Genomic DNA, 14,295 nt, shown 5'->3' with positions numbered 1-14,295 from the left:
ATAGAAATGACCACTTCCTTAAATCTCCTCAAATCTAATAGGTCTGTAGGATTCCATTTAATTTCATTATAGCCTTGGGAGTGCCTATTGTCTCCTGGTATGTCCTATAAAGTAACTGGATAAACTAAGGTTGGTTTTCTAACAACCTTGGGATGCCTCCTTTCAGTTTCATTATGCAGTGGCATAGTAACATCCTCTGCTCTCTGTCTGAGACATTATTCTCATTTATTGGTCTTTCTAGGGCTTGTCTAAATTCCTTAATCTGCATCTGAGTATTCTTCTTATCCTCAATTATAGGTCTTTCTAAGGCTTGTTTACATTCCTCTGCCTGTATTTGAGTATTTTTCTTATTTTTATTTATAAATCTCTCTAATTTTCCTTCTAAAGCTTGTATCTCATCAATCCACTTTTTCTTTGAGTGAGTACAGCCAATTTTAGTTAAGTTATTTAGCTTTTTACTTTCTGCATCCCTTCTCAAGCCATCTAGAGTCGCACTAAACTGTATCCAGACCCTTCTATTATGATACCTCCCATCTTTAACTCTCCCCTTGAGGATTTCCCAGGTGACTTGTCAAATTTGGTGGCTTCTCAGTTTGTTCATAGCTAGAGTGAGCTCTCTGTCTGTGGAGTCTTGCCACTCATTGGAGTGCTAAAACTATTGTTATAAAGAAAACAAAAAAATTCCAAACATTCTATTTTACAAATAAAGACTCAGGAGCCAGATGCGGGGGTTCAGTTCCACTAGCTCTGAGAGGCAGAGAACACACTAGGTTGATCTGCTTACTCAGCCAATGTCTTAGAATGAGAAAGAAAAGTCAAAAGCCCCCCCCCCACACTTTTTTCCCTTCATGCTGTCTTAAATATCCTTCTCTCAATATCCCTCTTTTCTGTTTAATCCCTGTCAGTGGATTTTTTTTCCTCTGCCTCTTGACTTACAGTTGACTTAATTTAGCTCCTGGAATAAAGGTATAAGATAAGGATGAGCCACACCATAAGGACTTGTTTACAGTAAGCAGAAATTTCTTGGGTTAAAGATGTATGTTAGGGCTGAGTCACTCCACAACCAGAAACAGCTTTTTACAGTGCACAATCTTGGACTTCACAATGGGATCAAATATCCTGCAACAGATGCTATTTTTTAATATGGATGGTGATGGTTCTACGTGTTGGCCTTAAAGCCAGGTACAGTGAAACTAGTTTGGCATACTAGCCAATGTGAATAGACCTGCAAGTTTATGTTCACAAAAAGCAACCTAGCACTTGGTCCAAACTATATCTTGGACCCAGAATGTAAGTACTAGTATCTGAGGCTGTAGAGACCAGTCTGGATTGAAGTCTACCAGGGTTATAGAGATAATAAGCCTGGACTATGATTTATGCGATGGACTGGGTCTCAAGTATATTGTATCCCAAGATCTTAGGAATAGGTCTAATGTCTGAGGTTGTAATGCTAACCTGGGTCAAGGAAACCTCAGTCCTTGTGAGGCAAAAGCAAACAGACAAACAACACGATATCCACCTAATCCTTGGGCCTAGTCTGGAGTCTTTATCTCAGGGTACCAGTTTGGGCCTGAGGTAAAGGGAATGACTTGGTGCCTGGTTTTATCAGGGAAGCCCTGATGTTCTGGCATTGTGGGCTCAATTCCCTCTCATTGCTCCATGTAGAGGACATTTCTCTACACGTTGTGCTGTTGATGCTTATGGGAACAGCAACACAGGAAATAGAAAACTGTCTTTCCTTCCCTCTTCAATATAACTCTTCTTTTTTTCTTCCTGACATATATAACCTCTCAACTGGAGTTTATATATCTTTTGAGGATATTTTCATGTGTGGGTTGTTATTTCCATAAAGCAAGTATGGGAAAATCCCTCTGTACTATCTTTCTGGAATTGCTAATGTTTTAAAATCTAATAGTGTGGATCTTGTAGTTGTAAAACCTTACCATAGCCTTTAATTTGTATTGGGAATATATGAAACTAAATATATTTCTTTCATTTAAATGTCTTTTAAAATTGTGACAAATAATCTCATCCTTTAAAAAAAGTATTCTAACCAAGGTTTGAGCTGTTCAAGATAAATTATAGCATTATAATTCATTATTATAAAGGACTGCTGAATTAATATTTTTGTGAATCCTTGATAATTCATTTATGCAATTTCCTTTTTTATTTACATTCTCAAAGTAATGTTAGATGTGAAAAACAATCAGTGATTTCTTCTTAAAAATTAACTGTACATAAACCTGAGAGACAACCAAGATATTTATAAATAGAACATCAATGAAAGAAGAAAAACTATTACTTCAGGATTATGGGTTTGAAATAAACCATTTTATTTATAAGTCACATATATTTTAATATATAATAAAATAATTATCAAGGAAAAATAAAAGGAGCTGAGAACTTTATCTAAAACTCTCACTAGACCTCTACTTAGAACTCTGCAGTGTCTTATAATCAATGAATATGAAGCTCCCTAAGTGCACATGATGAGTTACATTTCCTTGTATTATTTGCAGGATTCCTTTTCATCATTGAACTCTGCTGTGGTTTAGATAAGTCTGGGGAATATTCCCAAAGGGTTATGCTTTGGATCTTGATAATTGGCTGTGGTGGGAATGTGAAGGGGTAAGGCCTTTAAGAAATCTAGACTAATCAGACGGAGTGAAATCATTGGAAACATTGCTTGAGATAGAGTGAGGGATACTGCTGTTTTCAGGGAAGTAGAACTAGAGAGAGAGAGAGAGAGAGAGAGAGAGAGAGAGAGAGAGAGAGAGAGAGAGAGATGGAGGGAAGGAAGAAGGGAGAGAAGAAAGGAGGGAGAGAGGGGGGATGGAAGGATGGAAGGAGAGACAAGTTTTAAAAAGCAATCTTGGTTAATACTTCGGTCTTTCTGGCATCCTATCTTTCCATTTGACATCCTATATCTTTGTGATGTCATGTCCTCCTAAATGGATGAATCAATAAAGCCAACCAATCTTACATTTTGAGCCTTCAAAACTATGAAGCAAATAAATAAAACTCCTATCTTTCTGCAATACCCAGATATGGAGTTGATGAAGCAAAAACAGAGAACAGGTTGAGTGTCAGCCTGCTTAACCTTTCCTACCTCATTATATAAAGATTATATAAAGAAATAATCAAAGTAACCTATGATCATTTTATTATAATAAATATTTCATAAAGTTGGAGAGGGGGTTCCATTCACTGCTGTATCTAAACCCAGCTCTACATTGCATCTATTGAGCAGAAGTCAAGGCAATATTTGACTTTTTCCTAGTGACAGATGAACTAGTGCCTACAGCCAAACATTTCAGAGCTTCATTCTTGTTTATTAAAACTATTTTTTTATAACATATATGGATCTGAGATAGAAGACCATATTGAATTGTTGTAAGCCAAAGCTTTACAGCTTTTTGCCTTTAACTAGTTGTACACTATTTAAAGTTATAGAATGTAGTCTACTATTGTTCCAATAATGTTACAGGTAGGATAGGATAAGCAGCAATTTGTTGTGATCAGCATCATTTCCCATATTTGTTCCATTAAAAATTTAGATGGCAAGGCTAGAAATAGCTGAGAGATTAAGGGTTTGGTTCCCGTCACCGAAATGATGACATATACATAACTCCAATTCCAGAAGATCCAATTCCCTCTTCTGGTCTCCATTATCACTATATGCATATGTGTCATATATGAGACATTCTTTCTTAATTCCTTTTCTATTTCTGTGATAAAATGGCCAAGGAAACTTATAAAGCATTTAATTGGGCTTGTGATTTCATGAGGGTTAGAGTCTATGACACCAGAACAAAAACAAAAACAGCCTGAGAGTTCTCATCTTGATCTGAAAATAAGTGTCTGGGAGGAAGGGAGGGAGTGAGGGAGGGAGGAAGGGAGAGAGAGAGAGAAGGAAAGAGAGAGAGAGAGAGAGAGAGAGAGAGAGAGAGAGAGAGAGAGAGAGAGAACACAGGGAATGGTGCTCAAAGCCTACCCCTGGTGAAACATTTCCTCAAAGAAGGCCATAACACCTAATCCTTCCCAAATAGTTTCACCAACTGGGGACCAAGTATTCAAACACATGAGTCTATGACCATTCTTCTTCAAGTAACCACATTCTACTCCCTGGCTCCCATCTCTCTTTCTCTTTCTCTCTCTCTCTCTCTCTCTCTCTCTCTCTCTCTCTCTCAAGACAAGGTTTTTCTGCATAAACCTGAATGTCCTAGAACTCACCCTGTAGACCAGGCAGCCTCAAACTCACAGAAATCTGGCTGCTTATGCCTCCTGAGTGCTGGCATTAAAGGCATGTGCCATTAGCACCTGGCCCTCGAGATAGTCTTTTAACCATAAACCTTTAAAAAAGATCAAAAGCAAATTATATACTTCTAACATACAGTGGCACAGAATATACATTATGAATCCAAAAGAGAGGAATTATAGCATAGTGAGGAAGTACTGTGCAAAAGGAAAACCTAAATACAAGAGACCAAACTTCAAATCCTGTAACTCCTTATATGATGTCAAAAGGCTTAGACATCTCCTCCCTGCTGGTTTGGCTGACTAGAGCACACTCCTCTTTCAGGCAGATCCCATTTCTATGTGGAGCTCTCCCTGGCACATATTCCACAACTCTGGTATTTCCAACATGTTGAAGTCCCTGACACAACACAATTCTCAGCCTCACACAATTGCCTCTTAGGGCTTCTTGACCTCTCACAGTCTCTTGCAGGTACTACCATGTCACATGTTGTCAGGACTGAGGAGCCCTCCTTAAATATGGAGGAAGATTCCATAACCCCTTTACTCTCATATCCTTTATGACTCTAAAGTGTGGATGACACTGCCATGCTTGGCCACTTGCTTGGGTTAAACCTTAGCCTTCTTGCATCATATTTTCAATAGCTTTCATTTCTTCTTATTGCTAGAAACAGAGATTTCTTTAGGTCTTCTGCTTTTACAGGTTGGAATCTGAGCTAAGTGGAGTCTTGCTCTACGGTTACCCCTATATCTCAGATAAAGCCTCTTCTTAATCTCTTTGTCTCTTTTGGCACAAGCCTTGGCTTCAACATTTAATGTTTCCTGATGCTCTTTTGTCCTTCAACTATACATTTTGTTTTTCTTTTTACATGATTTATTCATTTTTATTGGAGATCTCTGATTCTTGGTCACCTAGGCAGTGTCAGGTATAGGTTCCAGGTCATGGAGTAGACTTTAAGCCACATCAGACACTGGTTAGTCACTCTCACAAGCTTTGTGCCACCATTGCCCTAGCATATCTTGTAGGCAGGACACCATAGTAGGTCACAGGGTTTGTGGCTGGTTTGTTGTTTAAGTTGCTCTTTTGGTATCATGCAGGATACCCTCTTGTACCAAAGATGCTGGAAAATAGGGGTGAAGCCTTCATGTAGGCACCAGCTTGACGTCTCCAAGTTCAGTGAGTTGTATAGGTATTGTCTTAAGCAATGGGAAATTACTCTCAGTTAATTGAAAGCAACTTACAGTTTTTTCAACAGCCTGCATTGTTTGGGGATTCCCACGGGATCCATTTGACCAACCACTCAATTACATATAACCAAATCCTGGTATGGGAAATTTTGCTGATAGCCAGTTGGGATTCTGTCTCCTCTATTATTTGGCAATTTAGCTTAGATCACTTTCATATATGTATATATTTTAGGAAGTTTCAAATAACCCAATTTAAAAGTGGGGTACAGATATAAACAGAAAATTCTCAATAGAGGATACTCAAATGGCTGAGAAACAGAAATGTTCTACATCCTTAGCCATTAGGGAAATACAAATCAAAACTAATTTGAGATTTCATCTTGCACCTGTCAGAATGACTAAGATCATCAAAACAAATAACACTTCTGTTATAGTTATTTTTATAAAACCGTGCTTGTTTCTATTTTTTCTCTCTTAACCTGGCTATCACACAAATAATTGATACTCTAACAAGCTTCACAGCACAAGAATTGGATGCTGATTACTCTATTCTTAGCTCTATAGGCTAATCTGGCTTCCTCCCAGTATATACACCAGAGATACTTGCACTTTGTAGCTCTCCCTTTTTCATCCCACTCTCTATTTCTCCTGGTGTCTTCTGGACCTCTCCCATGGCTGAATCCCTTACTTCCTCTTCTAACTCCTCCTCCCCTGGCTGGCAGGAAGCTCAGCTCTATTCTCGCCCATGCTCAGCCATTGGCTATAAGCTGCTCTATTGACATATCAGGGGGCAATTGAGGAGCAGTGTTTACACAAAATTAAGACAGGAGATTCTCAGAACAAGGATCATAACAAGGTATGGGGCTACAGAAATTATAATTTGAATTCATAATAACCTTTTGCCTACACTCTTCATGTTGGTGAGGATGTGAAGAAAGGGGAACTTTCATCCATTGCTGGTGGAAGTGCAAACTCATAAAAGCCACTATGAAAATCAGTGTGGCATTTTTCTCAGAAAGAGGAATTGATCTATTGCAATATCCATCTATACCACTCTTGGGCATATAATCAAAGGATGCTTCATCCTAACACAAAGACACTTGCTCAGCCATGTTCACTGCTGTCTTATTGATAATATTCAGAAACTGCAAACAACCTAGATGTCCCTCAACATAAAAATGGATAAAGAAAATGAGGTACATTTATGTAATGGAGTATTACTCAGCTGGGGAAAAAAGGGACAGCATAAAATTTGCAAATAAATGTATGTAACTGGAAAAAATCATCCTGAGTGAGGGGGTATTCCAGACACAGAAAGACAAATATTGTATGTATTCATCTATATGTGGTTATTAGCTGTGAAGTCAATGATAACCAAACTACAATCCATAGAACCGCAATGGGTACTACAGAGTTAGGGCCTAGAGAGAGCAGATCTCATTAGGAAAGGGAAGCAAAATAAATAATTATGGATGAGGGGCTGGAATGGAAGGATCAAGTGGAGGGGGAAAAGGGGGATTTAGGAGGGAATATGGAGAAAGACAGCTAAAATTATGGGGCATTTGAGAGGTAGTATGGAAACCTAATATAGTTCATTACTTGTCAATTTAGCCTCAGATAAATTCTTAGGATGAAGGCAGAAAGCAGACACAGTTTTTGCCAAAACACCACAAGAATTGTCTCTTGTTCAATTGTTAATCCTGTTCCCTTCTGAGCCATCTTGGGCTATACCTCCATAGTCCATATAACTGTCAACACTCCTGTCCTTCCAAGGCCCTATTAGGATGGCTACTGAGAGAAATGGGAAGATACCATGGTGGAAACACAGCTAGGATTTAAACTAGGGGGGAAAAGAGTGCACATTGCTGAGACAATGGCCTGCTAGGCTAGGAAAACAGGAAAAGGAAGCCCAGCTTCAGTGTTAACTACTTTTCTTGTCCTAACTCCTAAATTCTTTCCCATTTCTCCAAAGAAGAGTATTATCAGATATGTCACAGCACTGTCCCACTGCCTGGTACCAACCTCTGTCTTTAGTTTTCTCTTACTGTGAATACAGCAACTTAGGAATGAAAGTGTTTACTTAGGCTCACATTTTCAGAGCATGAGATTCTATGATTATAGAGCAAAGGAATGGCAATGAGATCAGCTAAAAGTTCACATCTTGATCTATATGTAAAAGACAGAGAGAGAGAGAGAGAGAGAGAGAGAAAGAGAGAGAGAGAGAGAGAGAGAATAGTGCTCATCTTTTCAAACCCCAAGGCCCACAGCAAGTGATACATATCCTCTGTAGAGGAATTTTAATTTAGAACATGGCTGTTCTCACAAGGGAGCACATCCAAAGACCTTCTAGGTCTGTGTGATCTGGCTGGAATACAAACATGCCTTTAATCCAGGAGACAGAGGCAAACAGATCTGAGTTCGAGGCCAGCCTGATCTAGAGCAAGTTTCAGGTAAAGAAAAGCTTAGCTTCCGGCGTGGTGGTACATGCCTTTAATGCCAAATAATGAAGGTAAAATTAGTTTGTAGAAGGAAGTATCCATGTTTGAACGTGATGTTTGAGTGGCAGAAAAAGTGGCAAATCAGAGAAAGATTTGACAGAATGAAATACACTCAACTCTCACAAGAAGATAGAGGAAAGAGAAGCTACTTAGAGGGGCAATGCAGAGAGAGAGAGAGGGGAAGCAGTTTTACTGGGAGAGTTTTACAGAGAGAGGTTGAAGGCTGAACAAGTCAGAAAATGATGGAGGCAGAAGATTAGAGCAGATTGCTGGAGTTAGTTTGAGGCCAAGAAGAGTAATTCTGGGGCCAAGAGAGAAGCCAGATTGAATAAGCCAGATGGGAAAGGAGTTCAAGCCAAAATAAGCAACTTGAATCAGCATCTATGAGCTCAGAAAGAACCAGAAAGGGTGAGCTTGTTAAGCAGTATTTCTCAGCGGCTGAAAACATTCTAGGCCTATGCCATCTTGTACGGAGGCTCAAAGCTTCCAGGACTAGGCCTAGGTTGCCAGACAGAGCCAATAATCTTCCCAGACAAGTGAAGCAGGAGAATAAAGATTTTTTTTTCAATCCTCCAACAGACTCACACTGCCTCATCCTTCTAAAATAATTCCATCAACTGAAGACAAGGTATTCAGACATACGAGCTTATGGGGGCCATTTTCATTTGAGCTACCACACACTCATATATGTATAATAAATTAATAAAGTTTTTAAAAGATTCATTTAATGACTATGTTTCCAGTAAATATGTCAGGATCAAATGTGCACGGAATATTTAAATACCCATTCTGGGATGACCTAAATTCATTACACTTTAAAAAGCTCTGAGACATGCAATAGAACAATTTTTTTCCTTAGTTAGAATCTTATTTAATGTTGGACACTTTTACCATGTATCATTTACAAATATCCCTCATTGCTACTGTAAAGGGTCCAATATGAGAACAGCAGATCCTATCAAGAATGGAAGTGGCCACTAGGAACAATGGGTAGGGTTCCCTGCAGGAGACAATAGCTAGGATTTAGTCTAAAAAAGAGGAAGCCCAAAGAAGGATAATAAGCATCCAGGCAAGGAGAACAGAAATAGGAGGGGTAATGCCGCCACTGCTTTTTCTTCAAGAGAAATGAAGAAAGGGTCGGGTGCATTGCCCTTTAAAACATTTACATTTGTTTACTAAGCAAATACATTTGAACACAAGAATCAATAAGACATGGTACTTGCTCTGAAGAGGTCCCAAGTACTTATTGGGTCATGAAGAATATGTCTTGCATATGAACCATACACACACATACACAAAAATAGTCCTTTATTTTCTTATTGTGTTTCTAACATTTCAACTTCTTAGTGGTGCAAGTGTATTAGATAAAATGCAGAAATTTTAAATTCCAAACTTAACCATATAGCTATTACCAGAATAGATATCAGAGTATTCCCTTCTCCTGTGAATCTTTTCTTACAATCCTTTTCGGAGAAGTTCTCTACTACCAAGCTGAATCGTTGTCAGGGTTCTCTAGAGGAATAGAACTGGTATATACATGATTATTTCTCTTTTCCCACAATATTTAATTTCCAATGTTAAGAACATAAGCATAAATATATTATATATGTACATGTACACATATATGTGTATGCATGTACACACATATAATGTATATCTATATATCTATATATTTAATTTCCAAGATGAGGCATATCTATCTATCTATCTATCTATCTATCTATCTATGTCTAATATTTGGAAATTAAATATGGAAATTATGTATGTGAAATTTATTTAATTTCCAATAGTTCCAATATTAGGCATATATGTATAAATATATTATATATATTGTATACATATATGTGTATGTATACATATATAATATATACATACACACCTATATATTTAATTTCCAATTTTAGGCATATATATATGTGCATATAATATTGGAAATTAAATATGGAAATGAAATATTTTGGATTTATTAGAATAGCTTACAGGCTGTGATTTAGATAGGCCAACAATGGCTGCCTCCACACTGAAAGCCTAAGGATCCAGTGGCTGTCCAGTCCACAAGGCTGGATGTCTCAGCTGGTCTTCAATATAAACAAAAACTCTCAAGCAGTGTGATTTAATGCCAGTGATGTTATGCCTCAGCCATAGGTCGGATGAAGACAAGCAGGCAAAAAGCAAAACCTCTTTACTCTGTGTCCTTTATACAGGCTGACACGTTAAGGTGTGGCCCAGATTTAGGGTGGGTCTTCCCACATGCAAATGATTAGGATTTAAGTGAGTCTTCCTTCTTTCAAATGATTTAATTATATACACATCCCTCACAGGTGTGCCCAGCTGCTTGAGTTTGTTTGTTTGTTTGTTTATTCCAAATGCAGTCATGTTGACAACCAAGGGCAGCCATCACATAACCTAAGCAAACTGTCTCTGCGTCTTGCCACTGTGAGCTTTGCAGAGCCATGTAAATAAATGCCTTAGCCTGTGTGTGATCATTTGTCTGGCCTCTTTTGATCAACATAATTTCTTTTATTTATTTACTTTTGTACTGATCATAACTAGCCTAAAGGAGTATTATTGGATCACATTCCAACTGTACATTTAACCTTATAAAACATCCCCATGTTGTCTTCCAGAAATGCCCATTTTTTTTAAATTGCATTGCATATATTTATTTGTTGTGTGGATGTGGTTGCATGCATGGTGCTTTGTGTGGGTGTAGAAGCCATTGCATAAATGTGGAGGGTAGAGGATTGCTTACAAGAGTTGGGATAAGCCTTGGAAATGTCCGTAAAGGTGTAATATAGATTTTCTGTGTCTATGCTAACTTGGGCTAATGTTCTGTAACTGTACGTTTGTAATATTGTCTGGGTATCATCTGGGCCCTGAAGGAGTTGAGAAGCATCATACTTCAACTTTTTTTTTTTTTAGCATCGGTATAGTTTTTTTTTTTTTAATGTTGATATGATTTACCAGCAAAGAAATTATAGTCTAACGATTTTTTGAGGAAAAAAATTGAATTTGGCAACAACTTTAGAAGTTGAAATGGAGTTTGAAAGCTTCCCATGGCATCTTAAATCAGTTTTGGTAAATGTTATTAGATTATTATTTTTGTTTGTTTGTTTGTTTGTTTGTTTTTGAGACAGGTTTCTCTGTTGTAGCCCCAGCTGTCCTGGACTCACTTTGTAGACCAGGCTGGCTTTGAACTCACAGCAATCCACCTGCCTCTGCCTCCCAAGTGCTGGGATTAAAGGCGTGCGCCACCACTCCCAGTTTAGATTATTTCATAAGGAGGTTTTGCCTGTTTCATACAAACTTGTCAAGTATATGTGTATAAATTGTCATTTTCTTTTTCTTTCTTTTTATTTATTTTTTGTCATCTTATTTTATTTTCAACCAACTCCCCTAGAGTGCTGACAAGTCACTCATCTTTTGAAAAAAAAAAGCATATTGGATTGTTTGCTTTTAGTAGGCTTTAAATTTTCATTATCAGAGCTAATTTTCTATTTATTTTGGGCTGACCTTTGATTTTTGAAATTTCTAAAGTTTTGTGTCAATTTTGATATAAATCCTTACAAGTCCCTGATTCTCTGAGCGCTGCTTCCGTTTTCTCCCATTCATTTCAATAATGTTTACATTGATTTAAAAATATGTGCCTTGGGCTGGGACTGGCACAGTGGGTGGTGCTTGCTGACTGCACACAAAGACCTGAGCTTGGATGCCTAAGACCAATGCACCCAGCGCTGCGAGGGGACTGTCATCATTTTCTACCCGTTGATGTTTTATTTGGACTCCGTTCATGGTCCATCATCTCCAGTGCCCTCTGTGCACTGACAACAATGTCTGCAGTGCCGGTGCCCCTGGAGGAGTTATAAACGCTAGTCGGTGGCGCAACATCATAGCTAAGCTTGTCTCCACAATTCTTAAGGTCTTGTCACCGTGTCGTAATTTACTTTGTTATTTTGTGGTGCTGGGGACAGACTCTGGATGCTTACTAAACCCCCAGTCACCCAATGACACCCCAGGCTTCACTCTGTGACCCTGTCTTACAAACTGCAGTCCCAGGAATATCCATGTCTCAACCATTTCTATGAATTTCTCTGCATAACCTGCATAAAAATGGATCCATTCTGTCAAAAAGTCAGCCTGGCAATCTCATGGCAGACACAGGTAGCCTGAACAGCCCTGTGTCTAATGAAGGAACTGGATCTGTGTTCATAGTTTTTCAAAACATAAACCCTCAAGGCAAATTCCACTAAGAACTTATACCAAGGCCTAGTGTTTTTCAGATAGTATAAACATATGCAGCACTGCTGAGCACGTACTATGAAGCAGGCATTGCTCTATCCCAAAGCCAAGTAAATACATTACCAGAAGCAAAACAACAACAACAACAACAACAACAACAAAACCCTACAGAATAAATGAACATTTCTCAAACTCAAAAGTCTTTAAGAAATATAAGAGAATGTCACCAAACAGTTTATTAAAATAATTAGGATCCAGGACCAATAATTGTTCTTAGACAACCAAGGATGTTTAGACATTTGGAATTCAATTACTAGAAAGTGTGGCGGTAGGTGGCTGTAACCCTGGCATTCTGAAGCTAGAGATGGGGTTCAGGCTGGCTTCAAGGCCTGGGTTGCACACATAGACCATGTGCCCACCAGCTAGACATGGGGATCTTCCCTTTGCCTCTTTCTGACACAAGGACTGGTGACCAAATGCCAGAGGGAGTCTAGAGAAAGAAAGAGTTAATCTAAGCATGGTCCTAATATTTAAGGACAAAGAGCAGTGGGTAGAGAAACAGAAACAGAACAGAGCCGTCCACAGGAACTTTTGTTGCTTCCCTTGTGTATTGGAGGGCATGAAAGAAGACCTCCGAAACAGGCATATTAAGCTATGTCCTTTACGACTTTGATCTCTATAGTTATTTTGTTCAGAATCGGGGCTGATATCACAGAGCAAAAATGCATTTGTTGAATACATTTCATAGGAAAGTGGGAAAGACTGTTCTTTGACCATCTTTAAATGGGTAATATATGACCCTAATATCTTAGTGACTTTTCTTTGTCCAGCCTTCTGCTCTGCACGTCTTTCTAAACCGAATGAATTGCAAACTATCCCTGATTTGTTGCTTTCAGAGACAGACCCCTGTGCCGGTGGGAACGGATGTGAGCACCTATGTCAGAGTGAGAATGGCATGGCCAGGTGTGCCTGCCACGCTGGGTACCAGCTGTCTGAAGACAAAAAGGCCTGTGAAGGTAGGAAGCAGGAACTGATGTCTTAATTTGGTAATTGTTGTAGTCAGATTGAACAGTTGGAGCAAGTAGGAGAAAAGGTATTTTTATTTATGCTAAAAAGCAACATTTTAATTCTCCACTTGATCACTACGAAAAGTACGTTATAATGCTACCAAAAAAATCTCAGTGAAATTCTTATGTACTGTAAAAAAAAAAATGACCTAGTGTGCTTTCAGAAGTCATGCTTTTTGTTTTCTGTTTTTTTTTTTTAAATGAAATCCAGAATTAATATTTAAAATTCCTCTATAACCACATAGGGAGTTTTTGATTATAGACTACAGAGGTGGGGTAACCTTTGAAAAGCAAGCATGTGCAAATTAGCCTCTCAGAACTTAGGAATAATTAAAATGAGAAGAGAAAGGAACCCTGTAAACACAAGGTTACACATTTCTGTTTCCAGAAATAGCAGAGTAGACACACTTCAGTTCAAAGATGAAAGGGCTAAATTATTCTGTGACTGGCACCAGCGGAGGATGAAGGAATTCCTGTGGGATTGTCTTTGTTTTAATACCTTCTGAGAAACCACAGAATCCTTCGTTTTTACCATGACATTTTCACAAAGTGAGAAACCGTTTATTTGGGAACAAGATGTTCCTTGACTTATAGGACTAATAAACATTTTTGAGAAATTAAAAAAGAAAACAACTAAACACAAAAATCAATGTGAAATTTTTTGGGGAAAATGGGAGCTAGTGAAATGGCTCAGCTGGTACAAGCACTTGAAGCCAAGCCTAACAACCTGAGTTCAAGGCCCTAGGACCCAATGATAGAAGAAAAGAGCTAAGTGCTACTAGGTGTCCATTGTCCTACACTTGTGTACCTTGACACCCTGCCAGCGTGTGCACATGCACACATGCACACAGAATAAATAAAATGAAATACTGAGGATTTATGGATTTTAAACATATTATTTTGGCAAAGATATACTACTTTGGTTTCCATTTACTTATTTGATTGTTTCACTATTTTATATAGGTTTGTGTGTTTTCCCTACATGTATGTTTGTGTGCCATGTGCATACAGTCCCCACAGGGGCTAAAAAAGTTCATCATATCCCC

At 38.4% G+C, this 14,295-nt stretch overlaps 1 protein-coding gene across 1 annotated transcript in view; it reads left to right on the top strand.

The window, feature by feature from the left end:
• The window catches only part of LOC311589894 (EGF-like and EMI domain-containing protein 1), a 689,354-nt gene that overhangs the window by 537,865 nt on the left and 137,194 nt on the right, over positions 1-14,295 (top strand). The window contains exon 7 of the mRNA XM_084768621.1: positions 13,079-13,198. Coding sequence (XP_084624747.1) covers positions 13,079-13,198 — 120 coding nt within the window. The remainder of the gene's footprint in view (positions 1-13,078; positions 13,199-14,295) is intronic.

The sequence above is a fragment of the Acomys minous genome (genome assembly GCF_964271855.1).
Source record: "Acomys minous genome assembly, chromosome: 19".
Taxonomy (NCBI): domain Eukaryota; kingdom Metazoa; phylum Chordata; class Mammalia; order Rodentia; family Muridae; genus Acomys; species Acomys minous.
The sequence above is the reverse complement of the archived record's forward strand: the minus strand, read 5'-3'. Positions and strand labels throughout refer to the sequence as shown.